We start from the raw sequence: 20,733 nt of genomic DNA, 5'->3' as shown, positions 1-20,733 counted from the left end.
TTTTCTCTGCTTTTCCTTTCAGCTGATGTTTTTCAACCTGCCATTGATGGCCTATCTGTGCTGGTGCCTGCTGCTGCGATGCCAGGGCCACAGCTTCCGTTCCCACTTCCGTCACGCCCGACGCCTCGTGGCTGTGCTTGTTCACCTGGCAATGGCCCTGCTGCTGGCCTGGCAGGTCTATTCCTGCTACTTCCTGCAGCGAACATACGGCACCTTGGCCTTCTTCCTCTCCCCAATGAGAACGTGGCTGGTGGTACTGACCGCAGCTCTCATTTATAAAACCTGGACACTGAAATCATCAGAGCTCAGAACTTACATAACAGAGATAAAAAACTGTCAAAGCTCCTGAGTATAAGTACTCCAAAGTCTGTCTTAAAAACTGTCAAGGTACAACCTTATCATTTGGTGATGCTGGCATTCCATACACGCCAACCATTAGGTGGTAAGACCCAAAGCTGCACCTGCACTGCTACAGAACTGTATTAAATAGTAAATGTACAATATGTTAAACACACTTTCCTTGTATTATACAACATACTGTATAATACATGTTATATAATACAGTTATGCATTATACATCAATACAGTCAACTGTGAAATAATATCATCAGTGAAGTTTTTTTAGTGATACAGAGTTAATGTGTCCATATGGCTCACAAAAGGAAATATTTGCCTATTACTACTGTGAATAGAAAAATACTTTTAATTAATTATTGATTTTTATAATGCTGCAAAATAGGACTTGATGAGCTTCTGGATTTGTGATTCTTTGATTTTTATTTCAGGGGTGACTTGTGTTTTTACAAGATTATACCAGATGTCTTTATGAAGTAATAGTGATTACAAAGGCACTGTAGTGGCCTTCACAATCACAGTCCTATGCCCATACATGTTTTCAGTTCATAATGCTGTATACAAGCAGATTAGAGGCTGTAAAATGTCTGTGTGTTTGTGTTCATGTTTACCTGAACTGTGGCCTATAGCTCTTGCCCTGGGAGTGTTGGCTAACCAACCAGGCTCACTCTCTGCAAGGAAGGAGTTTCATTTTCCACTACTGAGGCTGCCAGTCCTCCCACCCATGACTGGTAAAAGGACTGTGAATTATCAGTGGTGCTGGGGTTTTCAGCTTCAAAGCAAAGAATGGAGACAATGTCCTCAGGATGGGAGAGGCTGTAGGAATATTATGGTATGATGCTATAAAATCTGTAATTTCTGTTTTTCTGGGTCTCAGCTGTGTTTCTGGGTGTCAGCCAAATGCACCAAAGAGTGACCTAAGAAAACTCATTTCTTTGTTTTCATTTTTTCTAAGTTCAAAAATTGTAGAACATTCAGTTACAATAATGAAGAATGCAAAGATCCAGAGCCAAGAAAGCTGAGGTGCTTTGATCTGTAAAGAACACTGCGTTGCTTCACAAAAGACCAGCTGTGAGCAGAACATCTAAAACACTTTAGGTAATTTTACAGTAACTTATTTATGGCTTCTCAAGGAAAAAGAGGGCTAATTTATTTATGGTTCCTTGGGAAAAAACAGCAGTGACTGTAGTAGAACACAGTAAAATAAATTGGAAGAAAATATTGACTACAACAAGGACTTCTGTTATTTCGAACAGATGACAGTTTTCCAATTCCTTAATTTCTGTTCTTCAGTGATACAGGAAAATAGTAATGTAATACTAATGATAATGTAATGTCTTCAGTGTAATAGGAAAAAGAAAGAGCACCCATTTACATGAGTTAAATACACTGTTAAGAGAATAAAGAATGTAATTTGTTGCTACACAAGTTTGTTCTGCAAAGCTGTTAGAAAATCAGAGATGGCGCAAAATTTATTTGTGAGATACAATACTGAAAAATTGATAATAAAGTGACATTTCACAATTAAATTACTTTTATGTGATTAGAGAGCACAAGAAGTGGCAATAATATACTTCATATCTTTTGACTTGTTCCCATTGTTAAATATATTGTTACCCAATAGTTTTATCCTTAGGCTGGCCTCTCCAATAGTCTCTGCACTGCACACACTTGAACCCACTGATTGATCAAGCCCACACTGAGCGTTCATACATGGCTTGTGTGGAGGCTGAATTTTATTTTTTTTAAGAAGAAAGAGGAACAAAAGTGCACTTACCAATCCAGAAAATTCTGGGCATCTAGGAAAGCTGCCACATAACCCCCTTTGGCTTCCTCAAACACCTCTCTGGGGCACTGCAGCACCCCAGTGCTGGAGAGGATTCACCGAGGTTGCTGATCAAGGGGTCGGCGCACACTGGAGACCTGTCCCACCAGATTTGCTGCTGCTGGGACAGCAGGACGATCCGGCTCTGTGGCTGTGTCACCAAAACGCCTGCTGTCCCAGCTATGGGTTCCCTCACCAGCTGTGCAAGAAGCCCATGGACACAGAGTTGAGAGGTGCATTTCCTGTGTGTGCAGAGCGGGTGACAGAGCTGGCACACCTGCAGTGTCTGTACCTGCTTTTATATATCCCAACCCCTGGAACAACAGCATTCCCCCTGCAGGCATTGCCTGTACATTTTCTTGCCTTCATTTAAAGGCACACTACTCTTATTTTGCCACCCATGCTCTAGGGGAAAGTGGCTGATGGGATTATATTTCACTATGCTAATGACTAAATGTTAGCATAAAAGTCAAGCAAACTTCTTTGGCCTTATCAGGCAGTTGTTCCTGTGTTGTCTCCTTGTTTACTGGATTTATAGAGCCATCCTCCTCTGCTTTGCACTCATTTTGCAGATTTATGGAGTAATCTTTTTCTCACTTCTCCTTGCTGGAGCCTTGTTTCTTGGTTCCTCCTGGCTATCTTGCAGAGAATAGAGTCTGTTGCACATACAGCACTCTTATCATCACTTACCCGCACCAGAGAACAGTAGCAAAACTGAATTTCACTACTTTTTATCTTACTACTTTGAATCTATACTTCTCGTTGCAAAATTCTGTGTTAGTGTGCCTAAAACATCATGTCTCATTTCTGCTTCCTTCTTTGCTTTTCCTAAAGAGTTCTGAGTTGTCTCACTAAGTATTTTCTCAGTTTGAAGCTTATTCCAGCTGCTGCTACCATTTCTAGTTGTGGGATAATGCGATCTGTGATCTTTTCTCCCCTGGTAATCTATTTATGGATTATATAAATATTTCTTACTGTGAAGAGAAGCCAGTAAAGAGAAGGTTAGTACAGCAAAAGAGAAGAGCAATGTTAGAAACAGGACTAAGTAATCCTGCACTTTCTTCTTCCACAATCAATGCATTAAAATATTGAATGAAGAGATTAAGCTATTTGAAAGGGATCTGCCTCAGGTCTCTTCACTTTTGTAACAACAGCTACTATAAACTGCAGTAACAAATACTTACATCTGGGCTGGAAAGGTCTTTTCACGGTGTTGGTGACATTTTGCATGAAATCCTGACATTTAACTGTACAGCTTAGCACTAAACCCTAATAGGTGCTCTTATGAAAAATACCATGTTTTTCTATTTTCAATGAACAAGACAAAAAGGAGGACAAGAAACAAAATGAACAAAAAAAAACCAAACACAAAAAAAAAAACACCAAAACCAAACCAACAAACAAACCAAAAAACAGGAAAGGGATGAAAATGAAAGGGAAGAAAGCAGAAGGGAAGAAAATTAAATATAGGGCAGACAACAGCAATACTTCAAGATCCAAAGGGAGATCAGATGGAAATGGGAATGCATAAGATAATAGTTACAAAGCAGAAGATTGGCTTCATCAAAAATTAGAATAAAAAGTGTCGCTGCCCAAACCGTTTACATTTTATTACCCTTTGCAAATGCTTACTTATAAAGATTGTAGCTGAACTTCCTTACTGTGGTCATGATGTCACATGAAGATGGAAATGCATAAAAGTTCACAAAAAGCCCCTAGCAGCTGTAGGTCAGTTTTGAAACCATAACAATGGGGGCTGGAGTAATGGAGCAGTGAAGAGTCCTCAGGAACAGAATGCTATATGAAAAGGCCCCAGGAAGAGAATACTAGAAATCCTTATTTAGTTAACAAACAATTTTTCAAAGAGGCTCAAGCAGAAACTGTAATAGAATATAAGGTTAAATAGTAACTTGATAGGTGATAGAAGGAAAATGTAACTTAGAACAACCTTTGATTACTGTAATACTCAGAGACACCCCTCCCAGAAAACTTGTCTGTGTAAATGATAATATAATGAACTGCATCAAGATTTGCACATGCGCATTAGGAATTTTGTCATAGGCATCAGCAATTAAGCATGAGTGACTATTAGTCAGTGTTTGTATGACTCTTCCCTTAACATCCTTTTTGAATAAAAAGCTGTACTTGTTTCCTAGAAGTTGTGCCAGTGCTCTGTGTGTTACAGGAGCTGCTGTTCCATGTACATGGAAAAATTGCTGGATTATACCAGAAAGTCAAGACGACCTAAAGAGATCAGTAGAGGAACAAAGAAACAAGAACCCCAGCCAACAGCTTCTAAGGAGACCATCTTAAATCAAGAAGGTAAACAAGATGGTGAACTGCTTTGGCTCAGAAAGGTGAAAAAGTAATTTTGGAAGCGTGAGATCATAACCAGGGACTCAAGAAACCCACTGACTCAAAAGATAAGCAGTTATGCACAAGCAGACTTAGTTAGCAAATGTGATGCCAGCCAATTATGAGTAAAAATTAATATTATGAGATAGAGAGTGAGGCAAATGCATGCATTCCAAGCTGGTTTTGGAATTACTACCTAGCACCCATCTTGGTGCAAAATATTAAATAAACCAAGTATTTTGGCTCTGGGCCAGATACTGGCTTTGCACTGCAGGTACTGAACCCTGTTTGAGGAACACCACCAGCTGTGTTGGTGGAGATAAGAAACAGATGCATGGGTCTGTTTTTGGGAAAAGGAGAACAGCTTGACCTAAAAAACATGGAATGCAATAAAGGGAAACTAAGACAATGAGATAAAAAGGGAAGAGACTTATTACGATGTTGACATCTCAAGAGACAGAAATAATTAACCATTCGCCCAGAGTTACAGGGAATCAGGAGGGGGTTATGAAACATGGTCTTGCCTTATTGTTGTAAAATGTGAAATATGTAAAAGTTCTCTTAAAAAGGGATGTTATTTGATATTTATATATTTTCAAGCCTAATTAACAAGAAAGAAGATACAATCCACAAAGCAGGTAGCAGCTAATAAGCAATCTCTAAGTGATGCCCAGGAGTTAAAGTACTTGTTGGCTTCAAAGTTTAGGGCTTGACATGCTTGATCTCAGGCATAGTGGGAGGTTAGCAAAGCTTGGGAAGAATGTACTACTGACAGAGGATACAAAGAATGCAGACTTTATTGGCCACAAGGACATCTGGAAGAATTCCCAAGATAAGGAAGAAACTAATGAAGACAACTCAGCAACTGTGCTGAAACTGGCTCTGACTGGATAAAGGTAATTCTGACATGGGAGATCACAACCACTAACTCACTAAACCCACCAACCCAAAAGAAGTGAAAGACTGGGCATGTGGACTAATTACTATGAGAAGCAACCTCCAAAGCATACTGGATTTTTCTTACCAGCTATTTATCACCCTTTGTTAAATGACACCTCTCGCAGTACAAAATATATAATAGCTGAAGAGCCACACTATTACAAATATTAAGAAATCAGGACTTAGGAAATTGGAAATTAGGAAAGATTAAAAAAACCCAGTTTTTATAACTGATGGCATTTAATTTAAAGAATCTTCTCCTTATGGCTTTTTATTCTTAAGAGTTGACATGAACCAGGATTCACAATACAGGAATACTTCTGTGAGAATAGTAAACACTGGGGTTATCAGGGTGAGGTTTACTTTGACTGTCCCTATCTTTTTGTCTTAAAGCCATTTTGATTAATGCTGCTAGAGCCTGTACTGCCCTCCACAGCTTACCTAACTCCCGGACTGCTACTGCAATCAAGCTGTCTTTATTATGGTAAGGAATCAGTATCTCAGCATGATCTCACTCTGAATCACCCCTCACATCACAGCTCTTAATAGACTAGTGACTTGCGTGGATTACTAAGCAATTCCTATAAAAATAATAGTGCTGGGAATATTATAATTTTATCATATTTTGCTCCAGTTGTGAAAAATAACTGTCTAGAGGACAATTACTCATGGAAAGTGTGTCAACTCATGGTGCTAGAGATGAGCTCGCTCTGGAATAGCTCTTCAGCAAATATTGTGATATTTACTTCCTCGAGATTTGAATCAAACTCTGCAGGCTTTTTGCTGTTAATCAGTACCTATAGCTAGGCAGTTATAATTAAGCAATTGCACAGTGAAACTTGTAGGCATGGCTGAACCATTGTTTTAAGGAAAAGGGAACACAGTCCCAAAATAAATGGGCTGTCTGGATGAGAGCCCTTGGAGTGAAGTCAGCAGGACTGAGCAGTAACTAGAGAAAAGGTAATCCTGCAGGGAAGATCAAAACTACCGACCCCCTGACCACCAAGTTAAAACAGATCCCCAAATGGAATGGGGGGGAAGAAGTGCACATGAGGAATAATTAGCATGAGAAGCAAGAGATATAGCTGGCAAATAAGGGTCTGAGTACTAATTAATGAAAAAGCTGTATCAATTGCAAGCAATGAATGCTGATGGTTTTGTTTGCTAAAATGTGCAAGTAGTGTAAAGTTTTCATGGTGGTGAGGCAGACTTTTGTGGGTTGCCCCCTAATTAATTTCCTAGTTTGCACAGAGTACAATAAAGAAATAGGAATTTCTCACCTTGATGTGTGAAGTGCTGTCACACACCAACCAGGTGACGAGCCTGTGCTTGGGACAACACAGGATGTTCTTTTAAACCACACCCATTAAATATTTGCAAGTGTAGGTGGCAACTGTCAAAATCACGTCAAGAACATATTATTCATTTCAAGTACAAACTATTGCATTGCTGTTTCTAGTTCAATTTAATTTATTAGCATCCCAAAATCTCTGCTTTCAGTACATACAGAACAACTTAATGGTTTATTAAAGAAATGGAAATTAGTATTAAGTAAAATCTTGTCCACTGTTAGAGGCAGAATGCAATTATTTTTCTCAAACCATTGACTTTTACTTCGAAATTAAGACGATCTGTTTTCCAATATTGCCTCCATTCATCATGGACTGGAAAGCAGCTTTAAGAAAAATAATGAAATAAGTTAATATTAAGCAGTACAAGCCAAGTAGCTTCTAACAATGAAACCAAAAATGGTAGAAGAAAATGTATTAAGCAGCTCCCCAAAAAGGAGAGATACTACTTTGGACCTAACCATATTTATCCTTAATGATGTACTAAATTAAGAAGGGGATTAAAAAAAAAAAAAACACCAAAAAAACCACAAACCAAAAAACCTAGCCTGTAATAAACTGCTAAGGGCAGCTTTGTGTAATAATTTAAAAAAAAAATCTGTAAGCAACTGTTTGACCCTATACAAGTTAAAGATTACATTTGCTGCTTTTGTGATATGTCACACAAACAGGAAAGACAAGGCATGAATGCACAGCTCACAAAGGCTGTGGGTCACACAAATGTTTGTGAAAGAAAAGCTTTCTAAATATTGTACAATAGTGGGAGAAGCTGGTACAAAAGAATATGTCTTTGAGTAAACAAAGTATGAAAGTATGATATATGACTGATATATCTGACCAAGTTACTTCAAAACACATATGTATACCAGTAAGGAGGAATTAGCAATGACTAGAATAAATTTAAATCTATGAGATTTAGTTATCACTTAATTCCACTAGTTTTCAAACTTGTGGGACTAATGGCTAAAGGGACTAAATCACACTCTTCCCTCTTCCTTAAGGGGACACATTTTTACAACACATCACATGGCTCATGTCACCAGACCCCCTTCATTTTTTTATTTCCTTTGTTACAGATACTTTGAACAGACTACAGAACATTTTGTTCTATTAAAAGAAAATAATTTTTACTTTCTTTAGTAAGATGCTTTGCCCTTTCTTCTGTATATTTTTCATTTTTTTTTTGTTAGCAAATCCAACAACAACCTCTGTTAGATACTGCATTTTTAAAGTATAAAGGATTTTTAAAAAGCATTTCCTTACACACAAGTTCAAAGAAAGGGGCAGCACTTTAAACATCTAAGATCTGGATGATTATTACCAGTTGCTAAGACAGCAGTCTAAGAATAAATTCCCCTCAGTACTAAAACAACAACAACAACAAAATCTAAATTTATATTAAATTATTTAAAATATACAATAATTCTCTTAAAGACTATTTCAATAATTAGTGAAAAAATCATTATAACAAAAATAATGTTTTTGATAAAATACAAACATCTAAATTGACAAAGGAAACAAAGGAGGTAGTTAACCTCTAATGTCATTGCATATAATCAGGCCATTACTCTTCAGAAATGATGTGAATATCTTACCACCGATGTTTGCTAAGCCTTCTACCACGGTCTCTCTGACCTGTCAATGCAAACAAATCCTTTCAGTTTTCCTCAAACAAGAGCAGCATTCCACATTTCTTAGAAACATGCCAAGAAACTGCCACAGAAACCACCAAAATCTAAAGACTTCTCTTGCTACAATGGACAGAGCTCTGTTTGGACCAGATTCTTTCTTCAAGAGAGGTGTGAACATTTTCTGATAAATTTGCAGGTGGGTTAACTCTTCAATCAGATTCCTGCCCCTACCAAAACTGAATGTCTTGGTATTTTCCCAGGAAGATTACTGATCACTTGAAGAAGCAAAAACTAATTCAGACAGACCTCACAGGGAAGGCACAGTTAAGCATATATCCATTACAAAGTAATAAATGGTGATTATAAAGCTTGAAGTAAAATTTCCAACAAGAGCCTCAAAAGCATTCAGGACACTTAGCTCATCAGGTAATTGAAAGTAAGTATTTTTGAGAGTCTGAATCTTTAAGTAAAAAAGCACTTGCACCCTATGGTGAAATAAAGAATAATAAACAGTTAAAACATGTAATCAGAGAAGTCAGTTATACTACAGTCACACCATTCTCAGCAAGTACCTTTTAAAACAGCACTACCTAATAAGCTTTCAGTTATACTTACACTTTTTTTAAAAGGTCTGTTCAATCCTGAGGCACAGTAAGAGAGCCAGAGACAAAGAAATTAGTCCTCTTGTAGTAGGAGACAGTATCAAAGGCCATAGATTAAACCTACAAGTTCTCACCTTCAGTTTACCCTCCTGGATCCACTGGCAGAGCTGTAATACACTAGCTTCTTGTTTGTCCATGTAGTTCAACACCAAGAATCTTTCCCTGTGAAAGAAAAGAATGAGCTTTGGTTTAAGAAACTTCGATCAATGTCCTTGAAAATCTTTAAAATCAGAAAACAGCCTTGTTGAAAGAAGGGTTATGAGCACAAATTATAAAGAAATGTAGCTCAGGGCCTTGCCAGTTTGTTGTGACAATTCCTGCAGTGGGAGCTGGACAGGAACACCAGTCTTAGGAAATTTTCTTCAAGTATCAGAGAAAAGAGTAATAAAAATCAATAGTTAAAGTAGTATCATCAGAATAAGCAAATATCCATAAAATGTGAGCAAATTCCCATTATTTGTTGCCTTTTATTTTTTCTTTTTTTCAGTGGTAGGGAGAATAATTAGTGAACCTGCAACCAGATGGTGAGAATAACTTAACTTCCAGGTTCCCCACAATTCTGCATATCCTGCTGTCACGGCCTTCCATAGCAACTGAGAAATTGAAATTACCATAAAAAATTATAATTACTTGTAGGGATATACTGACTAAACTCTCCACTGCATTCTACTATGCACGGTATATTTCAATAATTATATTCATTTTTTAGAAGGGCAGACAACAGTAACAAGGACAAGGAAAGATTTTAATTAGACAAGATCAATTGATTTGCACAGAAATCAAGTCTCCCAAATGTCCTGCAATGCAATGACTGAAAAATCTAAGACTCTCCTCCTCATCTTTGCCTTAGCTCCATCTGAACCCTAAGGGGAAATTTAGCAATTCCCAGAGTCAGAACATAATAAAAATGTTCTACCCATATATATCTGTCACACCTACAGTTCCATTATCTAATAAACCCCCAAATACTAAAAATGTAATTTCAATAAAATCAGCATCAGCTGCATCCTTATGACAGAACTACAACATTTTGAGAGAAGGCACTTTGCAAAGCATCTGAGAACAGAACTATGGCAACACCTTCCCTCGTACTAAAGAATTGTCAGGGATTAAAGGACTGAATCAAGCAACCTCAAACAAAATGTAACAACTGACATCTATGACTCTATATAAAAACATCCTTTCCCATTTTTTTATGCTGATAAAGACAAATATAAGGGAAAGGATCTACTGATACAACAATTCTATTTGCCTTTTTAGGCATGGCAACATTCTATTCCAATTACAAGTAGCTACTGCAGGTTGCACACTACAAACACCATAGGAACAATCTACCTGGAACCTGGTCACAAGTTCTGGAGGAGAAATGTACCTTGTGATGTTCCTTTCTTTCTGTATTTTTTCTATGTCAGGAGGCAGTGGAGGGGGATAAGGCACATCTTTGTTATACTGCGAAATCTGTCCACACAGGATGATATGGCTGTTCTGATTCATCTGTTTGGGACAACAAAGTGAGAAAAATGGCATTACTCGGCCTCAGAAACTAAATTTTTCAGATGCAATAGATGTTATTGCAAAAATTTCACTAGGCACATTTCCTATAAGATGGGAGAATTGCATGCAGTCCCATTCAATCTATGACATTAAAACAGGTAAAAATGCAAGGCAGTAGTGGGAAAATAACTGCTATACAGCCTTGTGTAATTTTAAAAGGCACTAAATAGAAGGAATATAGGAAGATGTTATCTTAATGTGGGCCCCCAGAATCAGCACCTGAAGTCGAAAGCTGTGGAAGTATTAAAGCTGTGTTGTATTACAGGCTGGACTCCAGTATGAATCAATTGAAAGCTGGACAATGGAGAATGACTAGAATAAACTTGGCAGCTGGAATAATCACCTGACTTATAACTGTATCACTGATGTCTCCACCAACATTGTCAAAGTAAACATCCACACCATCTGGGCAGACATCACGTAGCTGTTTTGCCACATCCCCCTTCTTGTAATTGATAGCAGCATCAAATCCCATTTCTTGGACCAAAATGGAGCACTTTTCATCTGTGCCAGCAATCCCCACCACTCTAGAGCAGCCCTCCAGACGGCCAATCTGCAGGCACACAGTTAAAAAAAAACCAAACAAATCAACCAAAAACCCCAAAGACAAATTAGATAATTCATATGCATAAAAGTAGCAGTGGAAGAAAGGGTGTCCTAAGGGGTGTTACAGGTATTCCCATCCCACTAAACCCCAGGCAGCAAACAATCCCATCTCATACGGCACAACTGCTTCTTGTCACTCCCTCCTCACAACTACGCACGGGGCAGGTACAATCAAAATTTGCCATCTTTTCAAACCCACTGACTGCAGAAGACTATGTTTGTGGAATCAACAATGACTGCCAGTACTGGAGAACCAAATACAGTAGAGAACTGCCATCTGCCAAATACCATAACTAATAAAAGGAAACAAAAATTAGACAATAATTTCTTTAAATACAACCTTCATAGATTTGCTCATGCATTATTTCTTCATAGCTTCTCTTTATTAGGTCTAAAGTTTGCTTAATATCGATTTTTTTGTATATATATATATCTATACATATACATACACAGAGAGAGAGATTTTTGTAGATATGCACATACACTCTCCAAACAGGTTCCACAAAGCAGAGGAGGATAAAAGGACTGCAAATCTCAAAATACAAAAGATGTCATGGAACACAGCACAAAGGGTTTACCACATTACTGTTTTCCAAGAGAGAAAAAAAATTAAAGTTTCCAGTCAACACAGTGCTGGGATGGCAGGCTACCATATAAATGTATAATAAATACATGTATATACACACCATCTATTTTACTTGTGCTAGCAACAAGTAATCACCACCATCTGTGTTCTCCTCTCCCTATTTCATGAAACTTGAGTTTCACATGTCAAGTCTTTCACAGTGAGAGTGTGTGCTAAATCTGTGAAACTGGCCATTCCCACGGGATTATACCTGCTCACGTTTACGAAGATTTTATCTGTATATTTAATAACCAGCATGTTTCAGAAGACAAAACTTGCTAACAGAGTATGTTTGCATGCCCTGAGCCTGCACCTACCTGGCCGGCCAAAGAGCCGCAGGCACCGGCCGCTCCGCTCACCACCATGGTCTGGTTTGCACCCGCGGCCACGTGTCCCTTCTCCCTGATTCCCAACAGGGCTGTCAGTCCCGTGATGCCAGCTGCACCCAGAAAGTAGGAAAGGCGTCCATTTACAAGCTGTGGTGCCAGCTAGGGAACAGAAAGTAGGTAGGAGGTCATTTGTTTCTAAGGTGAGGTTTTGCTCTTTGATTGCCTGAGGGTAAAAAACTAGTACAGGATATTTATGAGGCAAGTTAAAACTGGTAGGGATGGGCTATCTCTAGCTCTATTCTAAAAACAAGTCCGTACAAAAACGTTATGTCTCTGTGGTTTCAGAAAAACTTTTTAAACAAAGTAACCCACAAAAACTTAAATTATGGAAGTGTTTAAAAGCAGTTGGGAGATAAGTTTCCAACAATGGTGAACTATCCCTATGCTAACATAAAAGGATAACAATGCACCGTTTTATCAAATATGGTATTTGCAGATCAGTAACAGAGTCCTAAAGGAAGGAGTTTATTGGAAAGTAGAAATTCTCAAACTACAATAATTTTCTGTCATGAGAGAAAAATCAACACAATAGCCCTAATGCACTGAATCCTCTCCACTTTTAACTTAGTATTGAATACCCTTTGTTATGTGAATGTAAAACCTGAGGTAAAAGCTTTTACTAACATAAGTTAGAAAAATAAATTAGATATACCTGAAGTCTTGCATGTCTTACACTCTCATGAACAAGAAGATCTATTAGAATTAAAATAATTAAGAGAATTATTTATTGGAGCAGCTTCAGGGATTTTTATTTTTTAACAACTATTAAAATAATACTGGCCTGTCTATTAACCAGCAAAATTGTTACAAAAAAAAATTCATATAAATCTTGGCAACTATGAGTTGATCTGCCCTTTGAGAACTGATTGCTTCAATAGGTAATATTCCTTTTGCTCAAAAAAATAGTGTCATTAGCAGCTATTTAGGGAACAAAGAGGTTTGGGGGGGGGGTGGGGGGAAAGGGCTTAGTAAAAAAAACAGTCACAACCTGGGCTTTACATTTCTATTACCTTTTGTAGAGAGTCTCCATCAAGAATTGCTGCTGTCTGCCAGGGCCAAGTGAAGGAGGTGACGAAGTCTCCTTTAGCGAGGTTATGGTGCTGGCTCTCCTCCACTACCCCAATGCCCCCACCATCAGCAACTTCAGAGAGCTGCCAGGGCTGCAGGTAATCCGAGCCCGTGTCCTCATTCATTCGGCAGCGCTGGAACACAAGGCTTTAATGAAAGGCTCTGGTGGAACACAACTTGTTTATCAGTTCAAGTTGAGTGGGGGATGAAGATGGGTTTAGAACTTCAAACACAAAGGGCTACTCAAAAATTTCACAATAAGCTCCAAGTATTCATAATCTTTTCTTAGATCCCTCTTTCCCCTTGTTTGCTCAGTACAAAAGGAGGATGGACCAACCTTATCTCCTCCAGCAGTGTTACCAAAGCCAACCACATCTACAGTTGGCTCAAAGGCACCAGCACAACTGACAATGACTGGCTTGGGTCTGATGAGAACCCTACAAATGCCATTCCTCAACTGAAGGAATCCTTGAAATGCAGAATTGAAAAAGAATGCCCACAAGTCATTTAGTCTATGCCTGTGCACTGAAGAACAGTCAAATATATGTAGACCATCCCTGACACAGATCTGTTTAACGAAACATCTTGAAATGGGATGTAGTTTCTTTGAAGTTTCCCATGTAGCTACAGCCAGTATTTCAAAATTCTTAAACTTTTCCTTAATTCTCAAGCTAAATCTACCTTCTTGAAATCTAGACTAGTTTTTTTTCTACTATCACCATCTATGGAGGGGAATAAATGATCAGAACTCTCTTTACAGCAAACTTTTACAGACTGTATCTGTCTGGTTCTTCTTCTACCTTCACTTCCATTTCAACCCACAATTCTCCCAACCACATGATTTCTGTAATTTTGCATGATGGAGAAAAAAAGTACAGAAAAGGTCAAGTTCAGAAAAAACTGATACAAACAAAATCTGTAATGGCTTACAGTCTCTTCCTGGTCCAGTAAAGTCATATTCCTATATATATATCCCAAGTATATTAATGCCAAATTCCTTCCCAATATAACTCCATCAGAATGAATACAATTACTATGTCACACCAGATATTTATTTGTTCTGTAATTGGTAACTTTGGTGTTAAACATCATGACAGGTACAGAGTTGAAGGTACTTAAAAGAACAATTTCTGGCTTAGCTCTAAGTCCATCACCTACCATGTAGGGGTCCACTGAGAGATAGAGAGTTTTAACACGCACTTGTCCCGCTTGGACGGTATCTGCTATCGTACTTTGCTCCAGTCGGAAGTTTTCAGCCACCGGCACTCCATTCTTACCTAGAGTTATATTAGAATTAAACAAATAAATGAATCAATATAGAACTTTCCCTAATCAATAGGGTAAGGCCTTTTTTTAAGGTAGTCCTTTTTAGAATAAATTAGGTTATATATTTACTCAGGTGTAAAACTACAACCAACTACTCTCACCTTTTTGCCTCTTCTGACTCAAGTGAGACTGAGGGAACACAGACTGCAGCCTCTGCACATGCACATTCTGCAAGAGCATCCCTTCACAGAGACTTCCTTACATTAAGCCTCCCCAAAAACATCCAAAAAATTGTGGCAAGTGCCCCAGAACTGGAGGCTTCATCCTCAGGTTAGTACCACATGCAGCAGATCAATCAGACAACTGGAACCAGCAGCACTGAGACAGCCAGACAGCCTTGCCTACTTTAGGTCAGAGTGACTGCACAGTTAGAGCAGGCTCCTGTTGTACCATTTGAAAAACTTAATTGAAGGGCACACTATAGTTCTTAACACCTAAAACTATCTTAGCATTAAGCAGCATACAATACTCCCTCCAAAACTTAATGTCTTCTACACCAGATTAATGAACTCACTCCTCAAAATACTGTGCTGATCCATAACAAGGCAAATGTGTAAACAAGAGAGTAAACAAAACCTCAACAGTGTAAACTTAAAAACCAAACCCTTTGAAATATGAGAGGAGCAAAAGATTCAATATTTACTACAAGGAAACAAAAATTAATAATAACAGAATATTTTAGACATCTCTTACCCAATGTAAAAAGAATAAATGTGAGAACTAAAAAGTCATGTGCCCTAATCTTTCTTCACTTTCAGCCCCTACACTTAAGAGTTTTCTCTTATATTACATGTTAACCCTTTTTTCCTCATACAACATTTTAGAAATCTGCAGACTAAACAAATGCAGTTTGAATATATGTTATATATTTAACAGAAATTTGTATTAGTACAGTTTAAATTTATTAAGAAATGCAGACAAATTTATTACAAATATATTTATATTAATGGGAATTGATAAATTTATATATAAATAAATGCAGTTTAAATAAACTTTATTGCTGCATACAATATTAAGATGTATAAATGTTAATGTCTCAAATTAGTGTCTGTTTCTACCCTCACCATTCTGGAGCATTAGGCAATCAGAACAAACACATTGCTTTTTTAGTGGAGAGAAATACATACCAGGCCGTGAATTCAGCACTACTCTTTGTATAATCATCTCTGCTTTGGCAGCAACTTCACACTGGATTTCTACAAAAGAAAATGTGGTTTGAAGGCCTGAAACATAAATTTCCTTGAAAAAATATGAGGCAAAGTACTCAGTAATTTGGAAACTGGGGATGAAATACAGACCTCCCCAACTTCAGCATCTATGCCCAAGGAAGATATAAATAATCATATAAACCAACCTCAAGCATAAAATAAACAAACATGAATAAGGAGTTTCCCTGTTTATCTTATTAAAGCCCTGATTTATACAATGTCACAGTAGCACCTGCTGGAAAGAAAGAAAACTGTAATGCACCGTGCTCCTTGTGGGTGCCACTCAAGAAAAGGCAGGCAGGCACACCAGAATAGCAGTCTGCAGGTACAAAAAGATATTGTTGTGTAAGATGTTTTGTAAGAAAAAGCAATTCTTTCTATTAGCAGTGGCCAGAGATGAGAAAGAATGAGATCATCACTCAATCTGTTCTACAGAAAGATTTCTCCCTGAATTTCAAGTTTTAAAAGAGGATTGCAAATCTGTGATTTTGCACCTGTGAGACCCAAAGTTATTACGAGGAAGTTACCCTGATTTAACAGGAGAAAAACATGATCTCACATGCTTTCAGATCTAAAAAAAATAAAAATGTGACTACTATTTTCAGCCAAGAGCCATAAACAACCAACCTCCATATGAACAAAGGACATTCAGGAATGAAACATAATATCTAACATCTTTGTCACAGTGTTTATTTTGCTGACAAGAACAGCAAATTGGAGCAAATCTAAAAGACGAGCCTAGAAACAGTAAATCATCACCATTTATCCAACATCTTTGTTCTTTGAACATTGCAAAATACAGAACCTTCTGTCTGAACTGCTACAGGTTCAGAACATAACAGCAACCACAAATCATCAAGAACTATAGTCTGGAATGCTGAAAAACAGATAAAAAATTAATAGGAGAAAAGGTGCACATCCCTGTCCATCCCTCCCCTCTAAAACACACAGCGGACTCAAAACACAAGTATCTTGTTAAAGAAACAGATCAAGCTTTAACATTTTATTGTATTTGCACTTGAAAAGCTTCTTATTTGGGAAAAGTTAGTAAAAAGTGAATTTCTTTCCAGTATTTCAACATCTAAGGATGCTACAAGGAATGAATTTCAAATGTGTCTTTACAGCATCACATAATGCTGAAAAACAAGTAGCCTGCAGAGTTCTTTGGACAGAACAGTGTAGAACAGCTTACAACAGAAGGAAAAAACCCCACACTTTGATGTAATTACTACTTACTGTTTATAAACAAAAATAAGCATTGAAAATTAAGGACTTAAGAACTGAAAAGTGAAATAGAAATCCATCTTTATACCCACACAGCTGATACAACCTCTAGAACATAAATAACTTAAAACCCTAACGGGAAGGATGGCCTAAGAGAAAGTTTGGCTGATGTTAAGTTCAGCTCAGTGCTCAGCTATAGACTTCCCCTGTGATCATGGGCACATGCCTCTGTATTTATTTTACAGAATATCTTTCAGAACAAAACTAAATTTTTTCCTGTTAACATCTGCCCAACAAAATTACATTCAAGTAGTACAACTGTTATTCCCAGAGCAATTGATTTAGCATCTGAGAATTTCTGCTAATACAAGGAGCATTTCATAAACTGTCAGCTGTGTCCAGTGCAGTTTACAAGGACAAGCCCACTCTAGCAAATGATTTGCACACATTTGCAACTCAGCTGAAGTTTACAACCACTAATCAAACTGCTCTGTGCAGAAACAACGAGTTACAAACATAGTGAATATAAACCAACAGCACCTGACATCAAATCTGGGCACATCACTATATATCACCTCGATATATACTATCCCTACTCATGGCTGAGGGTTTCAGGCTGTGTTTTAAACCACACAGAGCAGGCAGAATTGCTGTACAGCTCATGCCCTACAGAGCAGTCCACTGTCAAAACTGCTGACTCCATTTTTGTTAGCCTGAAACTAAATATGTGTATTATGCAAACAAAAAACCCCAATATGATCAAGTGAGGATGAAGATAATTTTTATTGTGACTAACATACTCCTGAAATATCTGCTTTCTATGATTATACAGAGGGAAAAAACCCAGTTACATAAAGAAAAAAAAATCCAAGATATTAACACACTAAAAGGAAGACAAAGCAATACAGAGCAGCATAGATAGATGTGAGTAGAAAAATTATTCAATGTAAGTTTAGACTACTTCTTTGAATGCCTGACATTTTGAAGGAACAAAAGCACTGTTTATTTCCCAGTTTGTTTTCACAGCTTTTGTTTGAGGAGCCTGTGTACTGATTCAATTTGAAGATCTTCCAAACACTGTGAGTGGGTGGACAAAAAGTGAAACTGGCAACTGAATTGTCACTAATTCTGTGACAGCTGCCACAGCAAATACAACACTGCAGATGGACATTTCCTTCTAAATAGGATTGCACCTACAGTGGAAGTCAGCAACTTACACAAGCAAATGGTCCCAGTAACACCATAACACAACAAGAATCAAACTTTCCTCACATTACAAACAATATGGAAGTGACTAAAGAAAATAAGTAGAGGCACCATCTTTTAGCACTGTACAGTGAGGAAAGCTTTTGGAAAAAGAGAACTAATTTTCTTTAAAAAGTGAAATAAAGGGGATTTGTATCATATACACAATTCTTTTTAATGCCAGTGTGCAGGATGTTTTTGACTATTTTTTAAAAAGACAACACAACTATTATTTTTTAGCTTTTCCAAACAAAACCAATCTGAGTTGGTTTTACTCTTTAAATCAAATAGAGTAAAAATCCCAAGTTTTAACATCATCATGCTGTGCCAATCACCTGATCCACCCCATAAGTACATCAGGAGCATTAAGCAGCACAACAGCAGCATCTTCAGGGGAGTCTCAAGCAGGTTTTAGCCCAGTTTTACCTCTGTCTCCCCTTGCCTTTCTTTCCCCACTGTTTCAGAGACATGTGACAACTCCTTTTATAAAAAGTTAAATAAATTCCTCATTGTTAAAATGCTCCAGTTTGTTTGCCCTGGGCTTGGTTCCCAGAACTTCTTGTTTCTGTGACTGCCCATAAGGCAGTTTTCAGCTGCCTATACTCTTCCCAGAACAAGTCACCTGCTTCCAAGCCATTAAAGCCCATGCCAGATGGAGTCTAGTTAAAAAGCAAAAGGAAGAACAGGTAGTCCTGCATCAGGCCCAGGCAGCAAGGAGGAAAGCAGGCAATCCAAACAGAGAAAAAGATTTGGAAGTTTTCTAAAACTGTGATGTCAAAATGGCTGGAGCAAGGATCCTCAATGGAAACTCAAGGAAAGAAATTTCAAGAATGACTCTGAATGAGGAACATACAGGAAGAAAAGATGGGAAGAACTGGGACTAGGAATCAGTAAGAACAGAGAAACATGACAAGAATAGCAATTTAATGGCCAGTAAAGCAGAGAAGAGCCAAACAGAATGGGCAGAGAGAACTAAAGAAAGTGGTAACAATGAATGAGACAACCAAGCAAACTGAGGTGGGAATGATTAGTGAAAAAAAACAGGAAGAGACAACTGTAACTGACAAGGTGAGGTAAATGGAAAAGCAAACATAATGGATTAAGCACCAAAGTTTCCTCCAGCTCCACTAAGGAGCTCTTACATTACAAATTAACATTTGATGAATGTTAATTAATGGCAAGCCAGAATCAATACCGACTGTCATGAATGGACAAAAATACATGCCATAAAAAGCTAAATACTTTCATGAACTGAACCAATAAATTTAGATTTCCTAACATTCCATATCTCATCACTGAATTCTCTGATGAGAAGTCTCTCCCATTTCTTCATGTAGATTTTCTGACACACTATAAGTGTCGAGGGCAGGCTCCAATCTTTCCTCCAAGGAAGAAGCAAATGAAAAACAATAGTAGGAGGATCTTAATCCAGCCATCTCTTTTTTTATACCCCCAAAAAGCTTAATATCTTTCAGCTTTTTATCAGATTTCACTGACCTACAAATCAAAAGTTCCAGTAAGCAAACTCATTAATATACAATAGGACTGTATAAACCTTACTTTTTCAGATTCAGGTGCCAAAAAAAAAACCTAAAAGCTTTTAGGTACCACATCTTGAACTTTTTTTTTCCTCACTAAGTAGTTGCACTGCATTAGAGTTGCAGAAAACTGTTTAAAATACCGTATCTTCTATATAAAGAAGGCCTATTTCTTCTTGTCAGAATTTCACATAAGGAATGCAGATTGCTCCCAGGATGGCAGGAGCATCACCCGATGGGTTTTTTGGGAAGCCTATAATGCAGTTTGCAGGCTCCCAGGTGAGAGCCGTCTCAGAGAGCCCAGTGACTATCCAGGTTCCCAGGTGTGCCCAAAGCCCAGGTCAGAAAGCAGCGCTGCCAAAGGTGGAAGGGCCCTTGCAGAGAGCCTTGCAGAGGAGTCATTACCACTTTCGGAAGGCGCAGACACAGCAGCCCAGGAGAGAGAACCCAGAGGCAGCGCAGGGGCTCAGTCCTACAGGCTGCTCCGGGGCTGCGGTGCGCTCCGCTCCTCTCCTCAGCAACGCCGCACCGCCCCGGGACGCGCTCTGGTCAGGGGCTCAGCACAGCTCGATTCCAGCTCGCGTTCCGGGGACCGGGCAATGCCAGCAGCCTCTTCCGCACCTGTGCCCCCACCTGCCCCGCAGCGAGGAGGTGCTAATCCCTGAGGACACGACTCCTGGGCAGGAGAGTACGAGCTCTACCAAGCACCGGCGCCCCAGGCCGAACCGCGGCTCGCCCCCGGCAGCGCTGCGCCCCTCAGAGCCCGCAGCCCCGCTCACCTTGAGCCGACCCGAGCGCCCCAGAGACCGCCCGGCCCGGCCCCGCGCGCACGCGC

General features: G+C 38.6%; 2 protein-coding genes across 7 annotated transcripts in view; one reads left to right on the top strand and one right to left on the bottom strand.

The window, feature by feature from the left end:
- The window catches only part of TMEM62 (transmembrane protein 62), a 27,758-nt gene extending 16,614 nt beyond the window's left edge, over window positions 1-11,144 (top strand). For all 3 annotated transcript variants that reach the window (XM_064424529.1, XM_064424530.1, XM_064424532.1), the window contains one exon: window positions 23-11,144. In XM_064424529.1, coding sequence (XP_064280599.1) covers window positions 23-349 — 327 coding nt within the window. In that variant the 3' untranslated portion in view covers window positions 350-11,144. The remainder of the gene's footprint in view (window positions 1-22) is intronic.
- PTGR2 (prostaglandin reductase 2) lies at window positions 6,926-20,733 on the bottom strand. Of its 4 annotated transcripts, XR_010364654.1 has the most exons (11): window positions 20,678-20,733; window positions 15,811-15,879; window positions 14,516-14,634; window positions 13,300-13,491; window positions 12,218-12,388; window positions 11,013-11,222; window positions 10,488-10,609; window positions 9,190-9,277; window positions 9,069-9,094; window positions 8,418-8,457; window positions 6,926-7,148 (listed from the first exon to the last, which is right to left on the bottom strand). XR_010364654.1 is itself a non-coding variant. In XM_064424535.1 (10 exons), exons 2-10 carry the CDS (start codon window positions 15,845-15,847, stop codon window positions 7,084-7,086), a joined length of 1,044 nt encoding a protein of 347 aa, XP_064280605.1. In that variant the 5' UTR covers window positions 15,848-15,879; window positions 20,678-20,733; the 3' UTR covers window positions 6,926-7,083. The 4 variants fall into 4 exon arrangements, 3 of the variants coding, with proteins under 3 accessions (XP_064280605.1, XP_064280607.1, XP_064280606.1); XM_064424535.1 differs by lacking the exon at window positions 9,069-9,094; XM_064424537.1 differs by lacking the exons at window positions 9,069-9,094; window positions 20,678-20,733 and adding an exon at window positions 20,520-20,565.

The sequence above is a fragment of the Passer domesticus genome, chromosome 6, assembly GCF_036417665.1.
Source record: "Passer domesticus isolate bPasDom1 chromosome 6, bPasDom1.hap1, whole genome shotgun sequence".
In the NCBI taxonomy this organism is placed as follows: Eukaryota; Metazoa; Chordata; class Aves; order Passeriformes; family Passeridae; genus Passer; species Passer domesticus.
The sequence above is the reverse complement of the archived record's forward strand: the minus strand, read 5'-3'. Positions and strand labels throughout refer to the sequence as shown.